This window comes from Molossus molossus, unplaced genomic scaffold (genome assembly GCF_014108415.1).
Source record: "Molossus molossus isolate mMolMol1 unplaced genomic scaffold, mMolMol1.p scaffold_m16_p_4, whole genome shotgun sequence".
In the NCBI taxonomy this organism is placed as follows: Eukaryota; Metazoa; Chordata; class Mammalia; order Chiroptera; family Molossidae; genus Molossus; species Molossus molossus.
This window is the reverse complement of record NW_023425377.1, coordinates 46,676,680-46,698,948: the sequence shown is the minus strand read 5'-3', so window position 1 is coordinate 46,698,948 and position 22,269 is coordinate 46,676,680. Positions and strand designations below refer to the sequence as shown.

The 22,269-nt window shown below is 43.3% G+C and overlaps 1 protein-coding gene across 6 annotated transcripts in view; it reads right to left on the bottom strand.

Moving 5' to 3' along the window:
• Positions 1 to 4,500: 4,500 nt before the first annotated feature.
• FAF2 (Fas associated factor family member 2) overlaps positions 4,501 to 22,269 on the bottom strand; it is a 71,854-nt gene continuing 54,085 nt past the window's right edge. For 2 of the 6 annotated variants that reach the window (XM_036239711.1, XM_036239712.1), the window contains 4 exons: positions 19,509 to 19,686; positions 14,412 to 14,583; positions 13,502 to 13,645; positions 7,160 to 7,359 (listed from right to left, as the gene is read on the bottom strand). In XM_036239711.1, the coding sequence (XP_036095604.1) occupies positions 7,177 to 7,359; positions 13,502 to 13,645; positions 14,412 to 14,583; positions 19,509 to 19,686 (677 nt within the window). In that variant the 3' untranslated portion in view covers positions 7,160 to 7,176. Of the gene's footprint in view, positions 7,070 to 7,138; positions 7,360 to 13,501; positions 13,646 to 14,411; positions 14,584 to 19,508; positions 19,687 to 22,269 lie in introns of those variants that run through there. The other 4 variants (XM_036239713.1, XM_036239714.1, XM_036239709.1 and 1 more) reach the window with 4 other exon arrangements.

Here is a 22,269-nt window from a genome sequence, read left to right as displayed (position 1 = left end):
CACTGTACTCCACTGAAATAGCACATATCAAGGTCACCAGTGACTTCATTCCTAAATCCAGTTGTTTGAAACCTGGGTATCATCTAATTTCTTCCTTCTTGCCTGTTCATATCTGGTCAGCCTCCAAGTCTTGGCTATCGTGTCTTGCAGTGTTCAAGTCCACCACTAGCTTCTCTCCATCCCATGCAACTCCTAATCCAAACTTCATGTCACCTTTATCTTGCTTGCTGTCCTATCCAGTCTCTCCACAGTGACAGAACTAGCTTTCAGAAACCCAAATCTGATGTGTCTCCCTTGCTTAAAGCTCCCCAGTGGCCCTCAGGATCAAGTATAAATTTCTTAATCTAGTTCACATGTGAGAACAGGGGCCACTTACTCCATGTCAGGTACCAGCTGGGAAACTACATTCAAAAACGTCTTGAAAAAGGCCAAGAAAGTGGTAATTAGGTCATAGGTGACCCTGAGAGATGGTCAGTGGAGATGAAATTAAGAAGGAAGTGGAAGCTGGTGGTGCAACTACCTTGTCAGGGAAGGAACAGGTTGGTAACCCGTGGATACAGCAAGGTTAAGATTTTGTAAGGGAGGAGATGCCAAACATTTTTTTTAGTATTTTTTAAATTGATATTTTAGAGAGAAAGGGAGAGAGAGAAACATCGATGTAAGAGAAATATCGATCAGCTGCCTCCTGCATGCCACCTACTGGTGATTAAGCCCGAAACCCAGGCATGGGCCCTGACACGGAATAGAACTGGGACACTCAATCCACTGTGCCACGCCGACCTGGTGTCAAACAATTTTTGATGGACAATAAAAAAATCCAAGCAATTGAAAAGGAGATGATAGTTGTTGGTAAAGGTTTTGATAATGGTGACACAGATGGGAGACTGAGCACTGCTATTGGAAGTATAATTTTCTATACTACAATTTAGAGATAGAACATTTTAAAAAGGAAAAAATTTCCATTCTTATTTTGACTCAGTAACTTCATATTTAGGATATTTTTTCCCTGAAAAAATAAGCATGGACATGCAAATTTTTTTAAAAAAATAAGTTTTTATTGATTTTTAGAGAGAGAGGGAGAGGGAGAGAGAGAAACATCGATGAGAAAGAAACCACGATCAGCTGCCTCCTGCACACCCCCTACTGGGGATCGAGCCCACAACCTGGGCATGTGCCCTGACCGGGAATCGAACCTGCGACCTCCTGGTGCATGGGACGACGCTCAATCAACTGAGCCACACTGGCTGGGCAAGGTTATCAACCTGCTATATAGAAAAGAAAAAAAAAACTTTAACAATCTAAATGTCACAAGAGGATTTTTATCAATTTATGGTACATCCATTCAGTGAAGTGCTGCATAGCCATTAAAAAGATCAAAGACAGGTGTGAAATAGAGATAATACAGTGTTTACAATATTATCCCATTTCTGTAAAAAAAGTCTTATATGCAACAAAAAGTCAGGGAAGAATGTTAACAATGGCCATCTCCAGGCAATGTGGTGTACTACGTTAATTTTTTTTTCTAATTTCCTAAAATTTCCCATCGTAAATAGGAAAATACTTGAATCAGGAAGTTTATGAAATCATCTACACACACTGAGTCCATTTATATGAAGTTTAAGGACAGGCAAAACTTCTATGGTGAAAGAAGTCAGAATAGTGGCTCTTGGGACCATTGACTGAGAAGACATACAAGGGAGAGGAAACTTTCTGGGTGAATGAAGTATTCTGCATCTTGGTTTTGGGGTACACAGGTAAAATTTTGTCAAGCTGTAGATTTAAGATCTGAACATTTTACTGTGCTAATTATCTCTTTAAAAAAAGAAAATACATCCACAAGACAAGAGAAAGAGGAAGCAGGTGATATCACAGAACAAGTCTGAGGTGAGAAAGGAAGAGGTTGTGACCTGTTTTCTCAGGAAGTAGGCTGTTGTAGTAAGCAGCTCGGAGTGGAAAGGATGCCGGTCCCTCAGGCCTGAGCGAGGCAGACAGTGGAGTGAGCCCACGCAGCAGAAACACCCAGGGGAGTTCCCTAGAACTGGATCAAAGGTGTGGGCACCAACCCAGGGCTCACTTTGCTGTGATAGATGCTAGGAGTCTGCAGCTTAACAACTGAGTAGACTAGGAATTGCGACTGAGTACTAGCTTGCAGTGAACAGGAGGGGCGTGAAGCCAAGACAATTCTAGTAGAGAACTGGGATGAGCGGAGAGGGACAGAAAGGCTTTGAGAGTAGAGGAGGGACTGTGGCGTTGGAACCATCAAGGCTATGGTGTGCGAGGAATTGGTTCTAAGTTCCTGAGGGTGAAGCAGTTCCAAGTGAAGGCCATGCTCAAAGCATGGCACTGCTGGGAGGGACAGAAGGGAAGGAAGAGAACATTTACTCGGCATCTATCTACCCACCACCAGGCACTTCACAGATACCAGCCTGTGTAAGGGCACCTGAACACTGCAAGGATTTAGTGTTTGCATATGGTAAAATGTGCCCTCATCAGTCAGCAAACAGCAATTTCAAAGCCAGACTCGACTCCAGTCTCTTCCCACCATATTCAGCTGCCACAGTCACACCAGGAGCAGCATAGAGAACCCACACATGGAGATGTGAGCCACTAGGTTGTGGTAGTGTCAGTTGTCAACATCTGGGGAATGGCCAGTAGCAACTGGAATGGGCTAGTCCCAGGATACGGCATGTGCTTCAGGACAGTGCATCAAGGTGGCAGAAGAGAAATACAGACCCTGCCTCCTGGTGCCAAGATTCATGGGAACCTATGTTTCAGTTTCAGGGGGAAAATCTGGGAGTTCTAAACACCATTCTGAGAGTTAGCAAGGGAAGTGACCAGGAGCAGGTGGGGCTGTGGAAGGTGGGAGAGGCCCAGCACTGCGGTAGCTGAACTCACAGGCTGAGGGACTCTGGGTACTCATGGCGCCATCGGGGTAAAAGCACACAAGTTCCAACTGCAGCATTGAAGGCTCGTCAAGAAGCATCCAGCATAATCTGCCCCTAAGTGAAGCTTCAACTGAACCCTCTTCCCTTCCTCTCTCCTCCAGTTAACCATATCTAGGGCAAACCATTAGCAGTGGGCAAACTACCAACTGTTTGGAACAGTAATAGGAGGTATTATTTATCAAATGCCTACCATGTGCCAGGCCCTCTGATCAACAGCAATGCTACAATCAGCCCTATTTTACAGATGACACTGAAGCTTAGAGTTGAGGTCACTTGACTGCAATCATGGCCACAGGCAGGATTTAGGACCCAGCGTATCCGGTATCAGGGTTTGAATCTTCCCGGACTCTTAACTGATAGCCAAATTTTTATATGTAAGCTTCACAATCAATTGTAAAATGTTCATTCTTAGTGGATTCTGACCTAAAATGGATAAACTCTTGCAGACTTTTGAGACTGAGCAGATAACATTTTAGTTTACACTTAGGATGCATGTTAAAACATGAAGGCCTCACATCTTTGGATAAGCAACAGGGAAGACCCTGAAGGTAACAAGAATCCTAACTCACTGGAATGAGCTCTTTGCACAGGGCAGTGGGGAAAAGGCAAAGAATTGAGGCCCAAATTTCCTCTCAGAAATGAAAATATATGCAAAAACACCTTAGGAGGAGAGTTCCCTTAGTCCAGAATTTGTTAGATCAAAAGTGACTTCTCTAGTTACTCCTTTGCAAGGACACATGGGTCTGTTCTGGCAGAAATGACACTCCCTAATAAACTGAGTTATTACTGCAAGAAAACAGTCCTTCAAAACACACTCCCAAGGAGGAGGAAAATCTCTGTAATGGGTGCTTCATGCACATTTCTTCGATTTAATCTATAAACCTATGCTGAGGAAGATAGCGTTACCTTCATGGAAATTAAAGCTCAAGGACACTAAAGAACTTTCCTGAGGTCACAAAGCTGACAAATGACAGAGCTCAAGCTTGAACACAGATCTGTGCTCTACTACACCACCCTGCCAGAGTCGCTGTTCTTCACAGGAATCACTCCGGGTCTCCTTTAAGTCTGTGCTTCTTTGATTCTCTCTTGCTTCTTGGCAATTCAATGCCGTTCCCTTCCCAATGTTTTGCAACCATTTCTTCACATACAGAAAAACATCTACCACCTCTTTCCTAGACAGAAAGACCCACAACTTATGAAATTTTGTTATAAAACATTTAATGTTAACCTACAATACAATGTAAACTTTTATGAAAAAAATTTAAAGGACACTAGATTTCTTCAGTAAATTACATGTAACTATTCAGGAGCAGTCCAAGTTGGGGCACTGCATCCTCTGTGGATGGATTTCCTGTCGCTGCGTTCCTCACAAGCCCTGAAAAGACCGGTTGTGAAGTGGAGCTTCTTGTTCAAGCACCAGAAATACTCCCTCGATTCTGCATTCTGGGGATTAGCACCCCTTCCCATTGTCATTTTCTGAAATTCTTTCCTTGGCCTTGGCACCATTAGCAATTTTCATAACTGCTCAGTTGAAGATTTCCTAGGTTCCTTTTAGCTTTTTTTTTTTTTTTTTAAAGAGATAAATATTCTCCCCTGGCCATCTCTCATCCAAACATAGTGGAGGCAAGCAGGGGAAAGAAATATTTGCTGCAGGAAATTCTGCAGAAGTAGAAGAAAACACTAGAAGGGCCCCCACTGAGGTTGCAGAAATTCAACTAAATCCAACTGGGTTGGGTGTCTTTGCTTGATCATTCCCCATGGTCATGCAGCTGTATCTACAACTTCAGTCTTGGGAGTGCAGAAGGAAACTTGAAACAAGTGTTTTCGCTTAGTTGATGACTTGCCATTTGGAAACAAGAGCTCTTATTACCCATAGGTGATTTGAAATCAGAGCAAACGCTTGCAGATCACCGGCTTCTCAATGTTTTCTCCCTTGCAGGTCCCACTGCGTTCCCAGAGGTCCTTGGGAGTAACACACAGATTGCACTGCGTTGACAAAGTGTGGATCTTTCAGGGAGGAAAGGAGATGGCACCTAGCAGTAGCTTAGGGTCAGCATGGAGACAGGAATAGGTCTAGGCTATTTCAACCTGGACTAGGAAAGGAGCATATGCTTCAGAATCCTCTGGAAACCTAAAGGCAGAGGCTGTCCCAAGAGTTGTACCGACAAAAACAGAAATTTTTTAATATTCTGGCATTTGACCTCCTTCATTGAACAAGTTATCAAAAGGCAAGAGGCATAAAGTGCACATTGTAGAATAAGATGCAGACTGAATTATTAAGGAAAAAAATTTACAACTTCCCAAAGAGGTATGGTCAAGATGGCACACCCAGCCTCACCAGTTCCTGCATCCCTTCCTGTGCGCTGCCAGGGAAACACTGAACTCATCAGGGAGGGAGGCTCCTAGTGGAAAAGTTCCTCTTTGCATAGTTGTCAGCAGGGAGATTTCACACAAGGTTGAGAGGAGAACACGATTTATCCTCATGTTCACTCTAGGTACATTTTATGATGATAAAAAGCGATTTCCTGCTCATATGGCCTTGGGACAATAGGAAATAAAGTGGAATAATAGGCAGCCAGAAGCAGAATTAAATTTTCTAGAGATGGTGTTCTAAACACCCATGCCAAGGCCACTGGAAAAGTCTTAGTTTCCCTAGGTGGTATCCATGAGGCTCCTCACCCTGCCTCTGGGGTGCACTCCAACCACGGAGGCTGCAGAGAATGGTAGCCAAGTTCCTGCTACCTAAGAGTGGTCCTCCGGTTTTAGTTAAGCAACAGAGCAAGCCTTTGGAGACTAGAATCCAGCAAGTTATGCTTTATCTTGATATGAACCCCTTGGTCTCACAGCATGCCAGAACTACAGTGACTTCAGTCGGCTGCAATGTTATGAGGGCACCAGTCTAGCCACAGAACACTTTGGAATACTTGTCAGCTTTATGCTGGCATCTGTTAATACATGGCCTGACCCAAGTACCCATTACTATAAACTCAACCACAGACAAGACACCCAGAGGTTAGAAAACCCTGTTACTTCAACACAGCAATAAAGGAAGAGAATAAAAACTGCCTCCTGCAGGTGGCTACATCAGAAACTGAAACTTGCCTTCTAATAGTTGACTCAGCCTGGGAGTTCTGCCTTGACTCCTCTCAAGGCCTCTATTCTTTCTACCCTTAAAAGACCACCACCACCACCACCACCAACACATGCCCACTGAGACAGGCAGGGTACTCTCCCATGGCCCTGCTAGCCTTTGGAAAGGCACCAAGCTTGGCAATTCAGGAAAGCTCAGGGCTGGGCAGGAACAGCATGCACACATCAGAAGAGGAATGAAGAGCTGCTATCCTTTGGTTCAGACCCTGGAATAACCACATGGTACAGATTCCAAGGAAAAGCTGCAGTATGTGTGCAGGTTGAGTATACATGGAGTTCACACTGCACACATGGGTGGTATCTGTACACCATAGCCTTTGCAAACCCAGATTTCCACTGCTCCAAGTGGGGTGCATAGGTGACAAGAAAGGACAGCAAGAGTTGGACCAAAAAGAATGACCTCTCTGGGAACCTGAGAGGGCGATGGCAGAAATAAGCACAAACCAGCCAGGGGCACCTTTATTACCCTCTTGTGGGCTAAGGAACCCAGGGCATGAAATCATGTGATGGGTTTAAGAATTGGCTCTTTATCAAATAATAGGGGGAAAAATACACCTATGTCAGCCTCATTCCTTTGGTCATTACAAAGCAACAGAAAAAAATTTTAAAGTTATTCATAAATTGTGGGAAGTTTAAGAAACATCTCTGCTCTGTGCCTTCTCTTTCCTCTCTTCTCCAGAGGTGGGAGAAACAAGTTCTTAGGAGATGCTGCAGTAGCTGGTTGATGGAGGTTTGTCACTTCTATTTTCCATAAAAGCAAGAATGAATGAGAACTAGTGGGAATGTCCCCTTCCCTGCTGGGACAATGGCTGGGTTGGAGGTGAAGAGCCCCCCTCGCTGGAAGGTGTGTGGTGCAAAGGCAGCAGGGAAGGCAGACTGCCGGCTGGAACGTTCATCACTAACCTCACGCACGCACACAGGTGATGACTCTTGCAGGCAGCATGGTTTCTGATCCTTCCTTAGGATGTAGCAGTCTTTAAAAAAAATATTGTATTATAATAATAATAATGTGAATTTTTTTCTTTTTTTTTTTTCCCATTTCTTTTAGGAATTGGGGTGGGAGGGGAGAGGAAGAAAAGTATCATTCGTCTGTTAGGTCCTGAACAAAGAGAACTTCTGTGTGGCTGAGTCCCGCCTCCTGCAGCGTTGGGGGGTTGGGCCACTCCTCTGAAGGGATGCAAGGCAGCACCCGCCGGGGAAAGTTAGCTTCGATCTGAAACTTTTCAGGGCTTTCTTTCAAGGAGAATAAGAAGTCGTGGATTACCTGTAGAGGTCATATAAAAAATGAAGGATGCTAAGAAAAAGACAAATGTTCACACACCACCATGAAATCCAGTATCCCCCAGTTCTCTCCATGACTTTGAGACATGAAGTAATCACATTACATTGGAATTCTGCTTCAAGGTCTTGCCATTTCAAAGAGCAAATTGGTAGGGCAACTCTTTTAAGAGATTTATTACACAGCCCAATGCTAGTCCTACTCTGAATTCATTCACCTGTTTCTTCTTTGACAACTTGTCTGATTATTACTTGGCAATAATCACAGCCCTGGCCGGGTGGCTCAGCTAGTTGGAATGTCGTCCTGCACACCAAAAAGCTTGCAGGTTCAATTCCCAGTCAGGGCACATACCTAGGTTGCAGGTTCAATCCCTGGTTGGGGCACATATGGGAGGCAAGCAATTAGTGTTTCTCTTTCTAAATTCAGTAAAAATGGCCCTGGCCAGTTTTGCTCAGTGGTTAGAGCATCAGCCCAAAGGGTTGCAGGTTCAATCCCTGGCCCCAATCGGGGTTGTGCGGAAGGCAGCCAATCAATTAACCAAAACAACAACAACAACAAATACATAGCCTTGCATGAGGATTAAAAAAAAATGAATCAGAGTTACAGAAAAGTTGGAAGTTTAGGACACAAAGGGTTTTTTCCTTTGAACCAGTTGAGAGTGAGCTGCCAACCTGATATCCCATCACCCTAGAATACTTGTGTATGTCTTACAAACAGGATACTCTCCTCCATAACCATAATACAGCCATCAAATCAAATCCAGTTGAGAACACTGTATTCCATTTAGTTGTCACATTCCTATCTCCTTTAGCCTGTAGCAAATTCTCAGTCTTTCCTGACCTTGACGCTGGGCGTTACTTTGTTATGATCAGATTTCAGTTATACCTCTTTGGCAAGGGTATTCCAGAAATGCTGCTGCAGTCCATGTGATGTATCCTACTCAGGTGGAGCACATTTCTACTGGTCCTACTACCTATGATACTCACTTTGATCACCTGCCAGGCTTCTCCACAAAGTTATTCTTTTTCCCTTTGTAACTAATGTGTATTTTGTGGGGCTGTACTTTTAAACTATGGAGACATTCTGTTCCTCAAATTTTATTTATTTATATTGTATTACTGTAGAGTCGTGATTTCTTATTTTATTCAGTAGGTTATAATATTACAATCATTATTTATTTTAATGTCCAAATTGTTTCAGATGGAGTCAGAAAAAGCCCATTTAAGCTGGCTTGTGTCTTGCTGACATGTCTCCCTTGTTCTCTGAATAATTATTTGTTTTGAGGCACAAGGTGTTCCAGGCTTATCTTGTGTTTCCCCTGCTCCAGTCCTGGAAGCAGCCATTTCTCTAAGGATCCCTGGTTCTTCTTAATGAATAATGGTAAGAAAAGCCACATTCTAGGTGCTAGGTATGTTCACTGCCATTGGGGTGTTGCTGCTCCCAAGCACTTTCTGTGGAGAAAGCTGGAGAATATATGCACATACTACACATCTACATCTATATGCTAGACTGCTATACACATATATTGAAAACCATGCCCAGCCGGTGTGGCTCAGTGGTTGAGTATCGGCCCATGCACCGAGAGACTGCCGGTTCGATTCCTGGTCAGGGCACATGCAGGAGGCGGCCAGTCAGTGTTCTCTCTCATAGTTTCTACCTCTCACTGAAAATCAATAAAGGGAAAAAAAAACAAACCCATGAGTTCATCCCCTCTCCTTACCCAGTTCTGGCTTTACCCCACCCTGGGCCACATAAACTCTGACTTCTCAGCAATGGGCTGCCCCCACATGTGGACACCCTCCTCAATTTGACTGAGATCTTCCACATGGACCTTTCTGTGGGAATGCCCTTCTCACCCTGCTCGGGCTCCGACAAGGCATAGGTAAATTATCAACCAGAAGTAAGGCAACACCAGGAAAACTCACATTGCTAAAACTTAAAATGTGAGATACCTATGGAATAGGACATATTCATCTTTTTGTCTCTTACTGCCACACACTAAGAACAGGCATACTGGAGGATCCACTCTCTGGCCCTCTTCATCTAGTGTTCTAGCAAAGTGACTAACAAAGACTCTAACGGATACACTGTGAAGGCATTGCTAACCTCTTATAGGGTCGGCCCCAAGATTAGAAACACATCATTCAAACTATCTTGGCTTTGTGAGGGAATCAGTTTCTATTTTTTTTTTTTATCTCCACCCGAGAACATTTTGCATTTATCTTCAGAGCAGGAGGGAGAGAGGGAGGAAGAGAAAGAGAGAGAAACATTGATGTGAGAGAGACACATCGAGTGGTTGCCACCCACACAACCCTAACTGGGGCTGGGGACAAACTGCAACCAAGGTATGTGCCCTTAGAGGGAAAGGGACCCGGGCCTCTCTGGTCCGCAGGCCGATGCTCTAACCGCTGAGCCAAACCGGCCAGGGCCAATTTCTCTGTTTTGTTCCACCTCTCGTAAATTTACTCCCCTCTGTGTGAAGCAGTTCTTCCTTCATTTGTCTTGATCTTACTTCCTTAGAGCATTAAAGGGCTAAAAATTCCAGGACTTAAGGAGTAAATCCATGATCCTATTATCTAATTATTCATAATTTTAACTTTTTATATTTTAGTCTATCAACATCAATCATTTTCAGTTCCTGTCTCTGACTCTTTGCAACCATTAACATTCATTCTCCTTTTCCTTTCTGAGATGCATCAATTAGACTTGCACCAAGTATTCTTGGTATGAATCCAACTTTGGAATACTATTTTCTTCTCAGTCACTGCTTGAGAATACAGCAGTCCCATTATCTGTGGGAATATGTGCCAAGATCCTCTGTGGATGCTTGAAATTGTGAAGAGTACTGAACCCCTATATATATTATATATGCTATTTTTCCTACAGAGGTATACCTATGATAAAGTTTAACTTATGAATTAAGCACAGTAAGAGATAAACAACAATAATAAAATAGAACAATTATAACAATATACTATAATAAAAGTTATATGAATGTGGTTTCTCTCTCTCTGACAACCAAGATGGGGAGCAGGGAGCATATACAGCATGAGTATGCTGGACAAAGGGATTCACGTCCTGAGCAGGGCAGAGCAAAATTTCATCATGCTACTCAGAATGGTAGCCTAAAACTTATGAATTTTTTGTTTCTGAAATTTTCTATTTAATATTTTCGGACCACAATTGATCATGGGTAACTGAAAGCACAGATAAAGCAGAGGGGGGTGGGAGGACTACTGTTCTGAACCTTGGTACAAAACTGGAACTTTTTGTTACCACTGGGCAATAGGAAACAGAGTATCTCAAAAGGTCCCCTTTGTTTTGTAATTAAGAGAAAAATGAGTTCTGGGTTGAGTATAATTTGGATTCTCTCGTATACACATCATTTAAGAGAAAGTCAGCTGGTACTTTTCTGCCTACTCATGGGTCCTAGAGATTATTCTACAGTTTATCCTTTGTGATCTTAGCATTTTACCACCAGCAAGAGCTGGGTATTATGTGCAACCTATTTCACTGAATAGTCACTCCTCCTTGAGATTATTTATAAAGGGCAGAGCTCACAGGAAGATGACACAAAGTTGGCAAGAGCATTAAAAAACTATCAATTATTCGGCTATAGGTTATTAACTATATATAACAAAATAAAGGTTAGCACTGCACTACTTCACCTGGCCTTGTCCCCATTTATGACCAAGTATTTCTCAGTTTGGAATTTGTTTTCTGTTTTCTTAAATAACTTTTATTGAGAACCTAAAAGCCTTTAAGCATGAAATAATTAACAAATGGGTTGCATCCCCTTTGGCTACAAGCCTATTGATTTTCCTGCAAAACCCTCCAGAGAGTAAATTTTGGTTAGGTTTTTCACGTACCTAATGAGAGTTTGGGGAGGAGGAGCTCCAGTATACTACAGCAAAACTGTTAGTGAGTACAGTTACAAGCTACAAGCCACATGCAAACCAGGGGTTAGGAAATATACCAGGAAAAGAATATCACTTAGTAACCACCTACTACATGGCAGGTGTTGTGTGAAGCTTGTTCACTTCATCCCAATTTAAAAAATCCAAAGTTAGCCCCCTGGCCGGTTTTGCTCAGTGGTTAGAGGATCGACCCGCAGACCAGAGACCTTGGTTCGGTTCCCACTAAGGGCATGTACCTCGGTTGCAGTTTGCCCCGGCCCCAGTTGGGGTTGAGTAGGTGGCAACCACTCGATGTGTCTCTCTCACATCAATGTTTCTCTCTCTCTTCCTCTCTCTCTCCCTCCAGCTCCATCTGAGGATGAATGCAGAAATGTCCTTGGGTGATGATAGATAAAAAAAAAAAATTCCAAAGCTAGAGATGTGAGTAGTTTCCCAATATATGTAAATGAAAGATAAATACAAGGGGGAAGCTATTTTGCTTTTTACTCACCAGAATGGCTCATACCCTTTTACTCAGTATTAGCTCTTTGAGTCTTACATTCCCTACTGACTTACAGTAAGCTCCATGAATTCCAGAACCACATCTCACACATCAGTATAACCCCTAGAGTGCTAAGTACAGTGCCTGACATATCTTCAGTTTAAAGTTATCTGAGGGCAGCCCTGGCCGGTTTGGCTCAGTGTTTAGAGCGTCAGCCCGCAGACCAGAGAGGCCTGGGTTCGGTTCCCGCTAAGGGCACGTACCTCGGCTGCAGTTTGTCCCCAGTCCCGGTTGGGGTCGTGTGGGTGGCAACTACTCGATGTGTCTCTCTCACATCGATGTTTCTTTCTCTCTTTTCCTCCCTCTCTCCCTCCACTCTATCTGAAGATAAATGCGCGCGCGCGCGCGCACACACACACACACACACACACACACACACAAAGTCCTCAAGTGAGGATAAAAAAAATAAAATAAAAATAAAAAACTTAAAATAAATAAATAAAGTTATCTGAGGGCAGATTACTATTTCTATTTTATATAAGGGCTATCCTGTAAAAAATACTGCAACATGTTCAGTGTTCTCCAGTTAAACAAGGAGACATAATAAATGGGCTAGCTCCCTGACCGGTTTTGTTCAGTGATTAGAGTGCTGGCATGTGGACCAATGAGTCGTGGTGGGTTTGATTCCGGTCAAGGGCACGTACCTCGGTTGTATAGGAGGCAACCAGTCGATGTGTCTCTCTCTCCCTCCCTGCCTCCCACTTTATCTGAAGATAAATAGAGAAATATTTTCAGATGAGGATTAAATAAATAAATAAGTGTGCTAGCAAGCCTTACTTGACTCCAGTGCATCCTCATTTCTAGTATGCAATTACCCCTATTTCCAGTGATCAGGAAAAGGAAAATGACAGAATCTACTGCAATTATAAATTTGGAAAATCAACTCTCAATAGAAACAAACTTCTTTTTTGTTATAAATATCAAAACTATGTTAGCATTTGACTTACGATGAGACAGGCACAATGCTGAACATTTTACATATAAATTTAATCCTAACAACAATCCTATTAGAGAATGCTTATTATACCTATGTTACAGATGAAGAAATTGAGGCTTAGAGATGAAGACAACTGACCAAAGAAACACATCTAATAACCCTGGAAGAATGAGAATTTGATCCTCATTCTGTAAGACTTTAATAAAAGTATCCACTTTTAAGTACTTCCTTATGGAATGACAAACACTATTTACCTATGGGTGCAGATTTACAAGGCAGCCCCACAAAGGAGGGTTTCATAGGGCCTGCATGGGCAGAAAGGGAGAGTGACAACTGCATGAGAAATGCACATGCTTTTCTATTCAGATGTGCGATACAGGGGCTCCTAGGTCAGTGGAGACAGAGCTTTCTCTACAGAGCAATGGTTATGCTCACCTCAATGAGTCCCTCACCTCAAACACACAGTCTTTTGGGGGACTTCTTGGTAAGGTACCTTATTTTCTTAGCCGAGTTCAAACATGATAAAAGGAACCCTTAATACTGCTTTGAGTTGGCAGCTAGAACTGAAGGCATCTATAGTCATTCACTGTACTCCCCACCTTCTCTCTACTTCCCTTCCTCCCTGGTTCATCAGAGCAGCAGATATATCACCAACACTCTAGCAATTCCTTAAAAGCCTCCAAGTCTACAGGCCAGACTACATCCACATCACAGAGCTTAGGCAGTCCTTACCGTTAAAGACTGTGAAAAGTGGAATCGTCTCTCTACTCGAGAATCATTGGGTAATTTGAAAATGATCTTGACACTTTCAGGGTCATCAGGGGAAGGCTCTGGGGGCAGGCATTCCAACTTCCTTTCCTTTTCCTCCTGTAAATTCTGTAGAAACGAAAAGCAAAGGTAAGGCTATGGCCACAACAGAGAAATAGAAAATACAATCACCATGTAGGTCTATTGTGCGGTAAAAAAAAAATTTAATAACTAACAACACCAGAAAAACTTGGCAAGAGTCAGAAACAACAGAATTCAAAGCACTATTGCATCACATATACTATTTATTGACTGTATTTACATATTGAGCGGTTCGAATTAAAGGGAATGACTAGGGGACACTGGCTATAATCAGGTGATAATACATAATGAAACGAGACCATGAATGAAATGCCAAATGAGCCAACAATGGCAAGAATGCTTAAAAATTACTGCTGTGAATAAATAGCACTGTGAACAGTTTATTACTTATATTTACTTTTCAATGAACAGTGCTGTTCTGCCTTTTACTCACTCTTGTATTTTTTAATTACAGTCTTTATATATTTAAAAATACTTTTTGTAAAAATGTAGTAAATATAAAAATGGCAAGGAGAATTTAAATCACCCACAATCCCATCATCTCCTAGTATTTTTCCTTTCACAGTCAAGAAAAGACAGGTTTGGCTTGGCTGGTGTGGCTCAGTTGGTTGGAGCGTCATCCTGTACCAAAAGGTAGCGGGTTGCAATCCCAGTCAGGGTATGTGTGGCAGGCAACCAGTTGGTGTCTCTCTCTCTCGTTCCTGCCCTTCCTCTCTCTAAAATCAATAAAATAATAATAATAATGAAAAGATTGGTTTGGGAGCTGTCAGGAGTAGAGAGACAGGTTCATTACCCTCCGCCGTCTCTCCTCTGCCAGCTTTTGCTGTTTTACTTCCTCCTCCTTCCGCCGCTTCCGCTCACGCTCCTCACGTTTCTTTCTTTCTTTCTCCTGGTCAGCCCTGAGAGAGGCCAGATAGGCTTCATCCTGTTGCTGCCTCAGCACCTGGGTCTGGTTTCGTTCTTCCCTACAGACAAGATCAAAAGCACAGGGGAAAAAAAAAGCAATCTTGCCAAGCTCTGGGTTTTCTTATATTAAAATTTTGGGGGGTAAAGAGGTTGATAATCTTGGCAGAGGACTCTTTCACATGACTATAACGAATTCCAAAGCAAAGCATGGCAGAATCTGAATAAGCCCTCTCTTTTCCCAGTTTAATTTGACAGAAAAAGAAATGGTAAGTTTTCCCCTCCCCTCTAATTTTATTGTTAAAATCAAACTATCCCTTTTCCAAATTCTAACAAAAGTAACACAGTATTATTGTTATAAAGTGATCATCAGAGCATATTTTACAGGTAAATAACCCTTTAGGGTACTACATTTTTGTATATGTTGCTCTCATAGAACCAAAAAATCACATACATACATCTTAGAAGATTTGAAAAACATCTTGTTAGAAACATCTTCAGAGTTTTATTAAACAAAGAGAAAACACTGTAACATTTTGGTGTATTTCCTATTTTCTCTCCAAGAAATTATGTTTGTACATAGGAGTGTGAGTGTGTCTATATAATTAAAAGAAAATATAACAGAGAGACTTCCACACAAGATGGCGACGTAAGTTAACACAATACTCGCCTCCGCCCACAACCACATCAAAATTACAACTAAATTACAGAACAAACATCCTTCAGAACTAACTAACATGGAGCTGAATGGAAGTCCTACAACTATGAAATTAAAGAAGAAGCCACATGGAGACTGGTAAGAGCAGGGCAGGGATGCGGACAGGCTGGTCCCACACCCACATGTGGCAGATAAATTTCAGGAGATGCCTCAGCTGGGAAGGTCCTGCCTGAGGAGTGAGGGATCCCTGTCCCACACCAGGTCACCCAGTTCAGGGTTCCAGTGTCAGGAAGAGAAGTCCCCATAACTTCTGGCTGTTAAAAACCTGCGGGAGCCCTGGCCGGTTTGGCTCAGAGGTAGAGCGTCGGTCTGCGGTCTGGAGAGATCCGGGTTCGGTTCCCGCTAAGGGCATGAACCTCGGTTGCAGTTTGTCCCGGCCTTGGTTGGGTCATGTGGGTGGCGACCACTCAATATGTCCCTTTCATGTCGATGTTTCTCTCTCTTTCTCCCTCCCAATCTATCTGAAAACAAAGTATCAAAAAATGTCCTCGGGTGAGGATAAAAAAAACAAAAAACCTGGGGGAACTGAGGGTGAGGGAGGCTGAGGCTGCTGGAACCCCAGGCAGTTCCTCCTAAAGGGCCCGCTCCCTCCAGGCTCCAGTGTGCAGGAGGCAGCTTGAAAGGCACCTGAGACATACAGGGAAGAACTGAGTGGTTTGGCATTGGGATGAGAGCTGGAGAGGCAGTTTTCTCTGGGACAGACGTGCTGGCAGAGGCCTCTGTTCCTCTGGTGAGCCCTTCCCCCAGGAGGCCCACCAAGAGGCTCGCAGACAAGTGCCATATCTGGGACTCCAGCAACCTGACTTACACTGTTTGCCCCACCCTGGTGATTTCCTGAGGCCCTGCCCCACCCAAGCTGTTTCTAGTGGCTTTACCATAGGATTGGCCTGTCTTGGCTCCTGCTTCAGATTTTCTAAAATTCTCTCAAACAAGCACCATCTGGCCTCAGTGAGCCCCATACCTCTCTCTAAGTAGCCCTAGGCACTAAAAGCAGCCAGCCTCGGTTCACAGCTTGGCTTAACCTGGGCACCTCCCAGCCCAGCACAAACAGCAGCCTTCAGCAGATCACTCTGTAGCTTATGCCAGGTGGCCCTGGACAGAACACCAGGCAGTGGCTGACCTTGCCCCAGAGCCAGCACACCCAGTGGACAGCCTCAGATCACATCGAAGCACCAACACCCTACCACCTCCACAAGTGACACACTCAATGAGTGGACTCAGTGGGTACCAGAGCCCTGATGAAGTAAATCTTGCTCTGTGTGGTGGGCCCTTGTGCAGCTGATCCTCCAAGGTAGTCAGAGGCCAGTGGTCAGTGGGCACAGCCAGTCCTTGCAGCTGATCAGCCTGAGTAAATCCTTCCCACTGATGTGCCAACAGCAATCAAGACTCAATTACAACAGAAGGGTGGATGGTCCACATGAGGGGTGTGTCTTGAGTGCCCACCTGGGGTGACCGGGAGGCTTTGCACCTGGACCCTACAAGACACCTACTACAATAGGCCACCCTGGGAAGCCCAGGAGACATAGCAACTTTACCTAATACATAGAAACAAACACAGAGAGGCAGCCAAAATGAGGACACAACGAAACATGTCCCAGATGAAAAAACAGAACAAAACTACAAGAAAAGAACTAAACGAAATGGACATAAGCAATCTAACTGATGCAGCATTCAAAACACTGTTATAAGGATGCTCAACGAGTCCAGCCAGTGTGGCTCAGTGGCTGAGTATTGACCCATGCCCCAGGAGGTCACCGGTTTGATTCCCAGTCAGGGCACATGCCCAGGCTGTGGGTCCGATCCCCAGTGGGGGGCATGCAGGAGTAGGCCAATCAATGTTCTTTCTCATCAATGTTTCTATCTCTCTCTCCCTCTCCTTTCCTTTCCCTAAATAAACCAATTAAAAAATTAAGAAAAAAAATTTTAAAAAAAAGGTTGCTCAATGAATTTTGTGAGGACCTCAAGAGCATAAAAAGGACCAGTTAGAAATGAAGGATATACTAACTAAAATAAAAAATAATTTACAGGGAATCTGCCCTGGCCGGTTGAGCTCAGCGGTTAGAGCGTCAGCCTGCGGTCCAGAGAGACCCGGGTTCGGTTCCCGCTAAGGGCACATACCTCGGTTGCAGTTTGTCCCCAGCCCTGGTTGGCCGTGCGGGTGGCAGCCACTTGATGTGTCCCTTTCACGTCGATGTTTCTCTCTCTCTCTCTCTCTCTCTTCCTCTCCCTCCCACTCTATCTAAACAAAAAATGGAAAAATGTCCTCGGGTGAGGATAAAAAAATAAAAAATAAATAAAAATAATTTACAGGGAATCAGTAGAGTAAGTGAAGCCAGGAAGCAAACAATCGATTTGGAATATAAGAAAGCAAAAAACAATCAGAATGGCAAAAAGAAAAAAGAATAAAAAATAAAAAAAAGGCAAACTGTAAGGAGTCTTTGGGACAACTTCAAACATAACATTCTCATCATGGGGATGCCAGAAGGAGAAGAGAGAGAGCAAGAAATTGAAAAGCTATTTGAAAAAATAATGAAAGAAACTTCCCTACTTGGTGAAGGAAACAGACATACAAGTCCAGGAAGCACAGAAAGTCCCAAACAAGATGAACCCCAAGAGCCCCACACCAAGACACATCATCACAAAAATGTAAAAGGTTAAAGACAAAGAGTGAATCTTTTTTTGTTTGTTTTTGTTTTTTAATCTTCACCTGAGGATATTTTTCCTTTTATCTTCAGAGAGATGGGCGGGGGGGGGGGCACGGACATCGATGTGAAAGAGACACATTGACTGGCTGCCTCCCACATGACCTTGACCAGGGTCAGGGACAAACTGCAACCCAGGTATGTGCCCTTGACTGGAATCTAACCCACGAATCACTGGTACGCAGGCCAACGCTCTAATAACTGAGCCAAACTGGCCAGGGCAAAGAGAATCTTTAAAGTAGCAAGAGAAAAGCAGTTAGTTACCTACAAGGGAGCTCCCATAAGAATGTCAGCTAATTTCTCAAAAGAAACTTTGCAGGCCAGAAGGGTTTGGTAAGAAATATTTAAAGTGATGAAAAGCAAGAACCTACAACCAAGATTACTCTATCCTACAAAGCTATCATTTAGAATTGATGGCCATATAAAGAGTTTCCCAGACAAGAAAAAGCTAAAGGAGTTCATCACCACCAAACAAGCATTGTATGAAATGCTGACATGTCTTCTTGAAGAAGAACAAAAATATCAAAAATAAAATGGCAATATATACATATCTATCAACAACTGAATCTACAAACAAAATGAACAAGCAGAACAGAAACAGACTCATAGACACAGAGAACTTTGTGTTGGTTGCCAGATGGAGTGGGGTTGGAACAATGGGTGAAAAAGGTAAAGAATTTAAGAAGTACAAATTGGTTGTTAGACTGACAAACCTGAAAGAGAAGGGGAGTTGTGGGGTGGGAAGAGAGAAATCAAAGAACTTATATGCATATATGCATAACCAATAGACATAGATAATAGTGTGGGGAAGGCAGGAGGGAGGGCGGGAGTGGGGAGAAGAGGGTTATGGGTGGGGAAAGGAGGGACATCTATAATACATTCAACAATAAAAATAAGTTTAAAAAGAAAATATACGAGAATGTTAAAAGTGGTGGTAGTATTATAGGTGGTTTTAAATTTCTTCTTCGTTCTTTTCTGTGTTTTCCAAATTTTCTATAACTAATGTATATTACTTATGTAATGGGGGGAAAGAGTTACAACCATTTCTCAGTTTTACATTTAAGCTTTTTTTTTTTTTAATCCTCATCCGAGGACATTTTTTCTATTTTTTGTTCAGATAGAGTGGGAGGGAGAGAGAAGAGAGAGAGAAACATCGATGTGAAAGGGACACGTCAAGTGGCTGCCACCCACACGACCCAACCAGGGCCAGGAACAAACTACAACCGAGGTATGTGCCCTAAGCAAGAACCAAACCCTGGTCTCTCTGGACCGCAGACCGATGCTCTAACTGCTGAGCCAAACCGGCCAGGGCCATTTAAGCTCTTTATATCAAGACTCTGCTATTCTAAATGATACAATATATATTCTTGAACACAGAGCCCTGTCTTGTATTTTGATTCACATCTCTAAGAACAAGTGATCTGATGGAGAGTTATGTCAAAGTACATAAACATTTTAACACTAAATGGATAAAGCTTTTAAAGTTGCCTAGAGAGAGAAGTAAAGATTTGTGGAGCCCAAGGTCAGCTGTTCCCTCTCTCAGTTCCAGAGAGGAATTCCCCTGTACCTTTCTAGGCGTTCTGACACCAGGTAAGTCTGGTTTGCATCCATGATAAATGTCAGCTGATTAATGAGGTCATCAGGTTGAATGAGGCCTTCTAGCCGTCCCACTACAGTCATCCTCCGATCTTTCAGCATAATCATGGCCAGGAATGGATAGGTGTTCTCTCGTAAAGCCTGTGAAACTGACAGAAAAAAGACCCAACAGGTTAAGGGCAGGACTTCAGGATAAAACAGATCAACTCTTAGACTTTGCACAGTGAGCAAGAGAGAACTGCTTTAATCCCATCTGGGAAAGAAGGGCATCACTTATTCTCTGCCTCTTTTCCCTCTTAATTAATATTTTTTTTGGTGGTGGTTGTTCTTATATATTTGTGTACCTATCCCCAGGTAATTATATTAGAACAGGAAAGGCTTTTCTGGTGGGGGTGTGGTTGTCATGATGATGCTAGGGATGGCTGTGGAGTTCAAGGACAATGTCTATTTGATGGGTAACAAAGGATTTATAAAACTCGGGCTACTGCTTAGAATAATTTTTCCCTGTGGAAGAGGTCAAGCCTAAAGAGAACAAGACTGCAAGCCTTATGCTACTGGTAATGATCTCCACCACCATCTTCCTCTTATCCAATTCTTTCCTTTTACCATGTATTTTTTCACTCCACAAAAAAAGAGCTAGCTTTTCTGTTTCAAAGCAGTTTACAGAGTTGGTCTTCTAAAAAACCAAAATTTTACCACAAGTTTTACCTATGATTTCCTTACGATTTGAAAGAAGAGATTTTAGTCCTGGCCGGTTTAGCTTGGTGGTTAGAGCGTCGGCCCACGGACCAATGAGTCTCGGGTTCGATTCTGGTCAAGGACAAAGTACCTTGATTGCAGTTTATTCCCAGCCTTGTTCAGGTTGTGCGGGAGGCAACTAGTCAGTGTGGCTCTGTCACATCTATGTTTCTCTCTGTCTCTCTCTCCCTCCCTCCCTCCCACTCTAACTATTGATAAATGGAAAACTATCCTTGGGTGAGGAATAAGAATATATATATATATATATATATATATAGTGAAAAAAGAGATTTTATAAGTTTCTGTAAAAATATCCTTAGTCTGGTCTGGCTGGTGTGGCTCATTGGTTGAGCACTGACCCATGCACCAAGAGGACGTCAGTTCAATTCCCAGTCAGGACACATGCCCAGGTTGTGGGCCTGATCCCCAGTGGGGGGCATGCAGGAGGCGGCCAGTTGATGTTCTTTCTCATCGATGTTTCTATCTCTCTCTCCCTCTAAAAAACCAATAAAGAAAAAACAATTTAAAAAATAAAATAAATAAAAGAAAAATATCCTTAGTCTCCTTCTATCAACTATCCATTACCCCAAAGCAAACATGCTATAGGACTTAGAGATGTCTATTTTTATTTATTTATTTTATCCTCACCTGAGGACATTTTTTTGCATTTATCTTCAGACAGAGCGGGAGGGAGAGAGGGAAAGAGAGAGAGAGAAACATCGATGTGAGAGAGACACATCAAGTGGCCACCACCTGCATGACCCCAACTGGGGCCAGGGACAAACTGCAACCGAGGCACATGCCCTTAGCTGGAACCAAACCCAGGACTCTCTGGTCCGTAAGCTGATGCTCTAACCGCTAAGCAAAACCGGCCAGGGTGAGACTTAGAGATGATTAAAAACCAATTTCCTGGATGCAGGCAAAATACCCATTGCTTCTTTGATTCTCAGGATCTAGCACAGTGGCTGGTATGCTGGTATTCACATAAAAGTTACTGAATGGAAATAGCTGCAAAGTAACTACATTTTTCTTCGTTGGAAACCTCTGTATCTCATACTGACTTCTTTTTTTTAAAATCCTCACCCAAGGATATTTTTCTATTTATCTTCAGATAGAGTGGGAGAGAGGGATAGAGAAAGAGAGAAACACTGATTGAAGAGGGACACATCAACTGTTGCCTCCCACATGACAATCTGCAACCCACGCACACGCCCTTGACCGGAATCAAACCCGTGACTCATTGGTCCGTGGGCCAACGCTCTAACCACTGAACCAAACTGGCCAGGGTCTGACTTCTAAAAATACTTTAAGAGTTATTGTCAGCTCAACAATAAAAATGAAAAAAAAAAAAGGGTTGGCCCTGGACGGTTTGGCTCAGCAGTTAGAGCACCAGCCCATGGTCCTGAGAGACCCGAGTTCAGTTCCCGCCAAGAGCATGTACCTCAGTTGCAGTTTATCCTCAGCCCCAGTTTGGGTTGTGTGCGTGGCAGCCAGTAGATGTGTCTCTCTCACATCGATGTCTCTCTCTCTCTCCCCCATTCTGTCTGAAAATTTAAAAATGCAAAAATGTCCTCGAGTAAGGATTAAAAAAAAAAGAGTTGCCCTGACCGTTTTGGTTCAGCAGTTAAGAGTGTCGGCTCGCGGACCTGAGAGTCCCAGGTTCAGTTCCCACTGGGGCACATGCCTTGGTTGTGGTTTGTCCCCAGCCCTGGCGGCCAGTCGATGTGTCTCTCACATGTCGATGTTTCTCTCTCTCTCTCTTCCTCCCTCTCTCTCTCCCACTCTATCTGAAGATAAATGCAAAAGTGTCCATGGGTGAGGATTAAAAAAAAAAGAGTTGCCTGGTGGTTGTGGTTCAGTGGTTGAGTATCGACCCATGTACCAGGAGGTCTCCAGTTTGATTCCCAGTCAGGGCACATGGGGGGCATGCAGGAGGCAGCCAATCGATGCTCTCTTTTATCAATGTCTCTATCTCCCTCCCCCTCTCCCTTCCT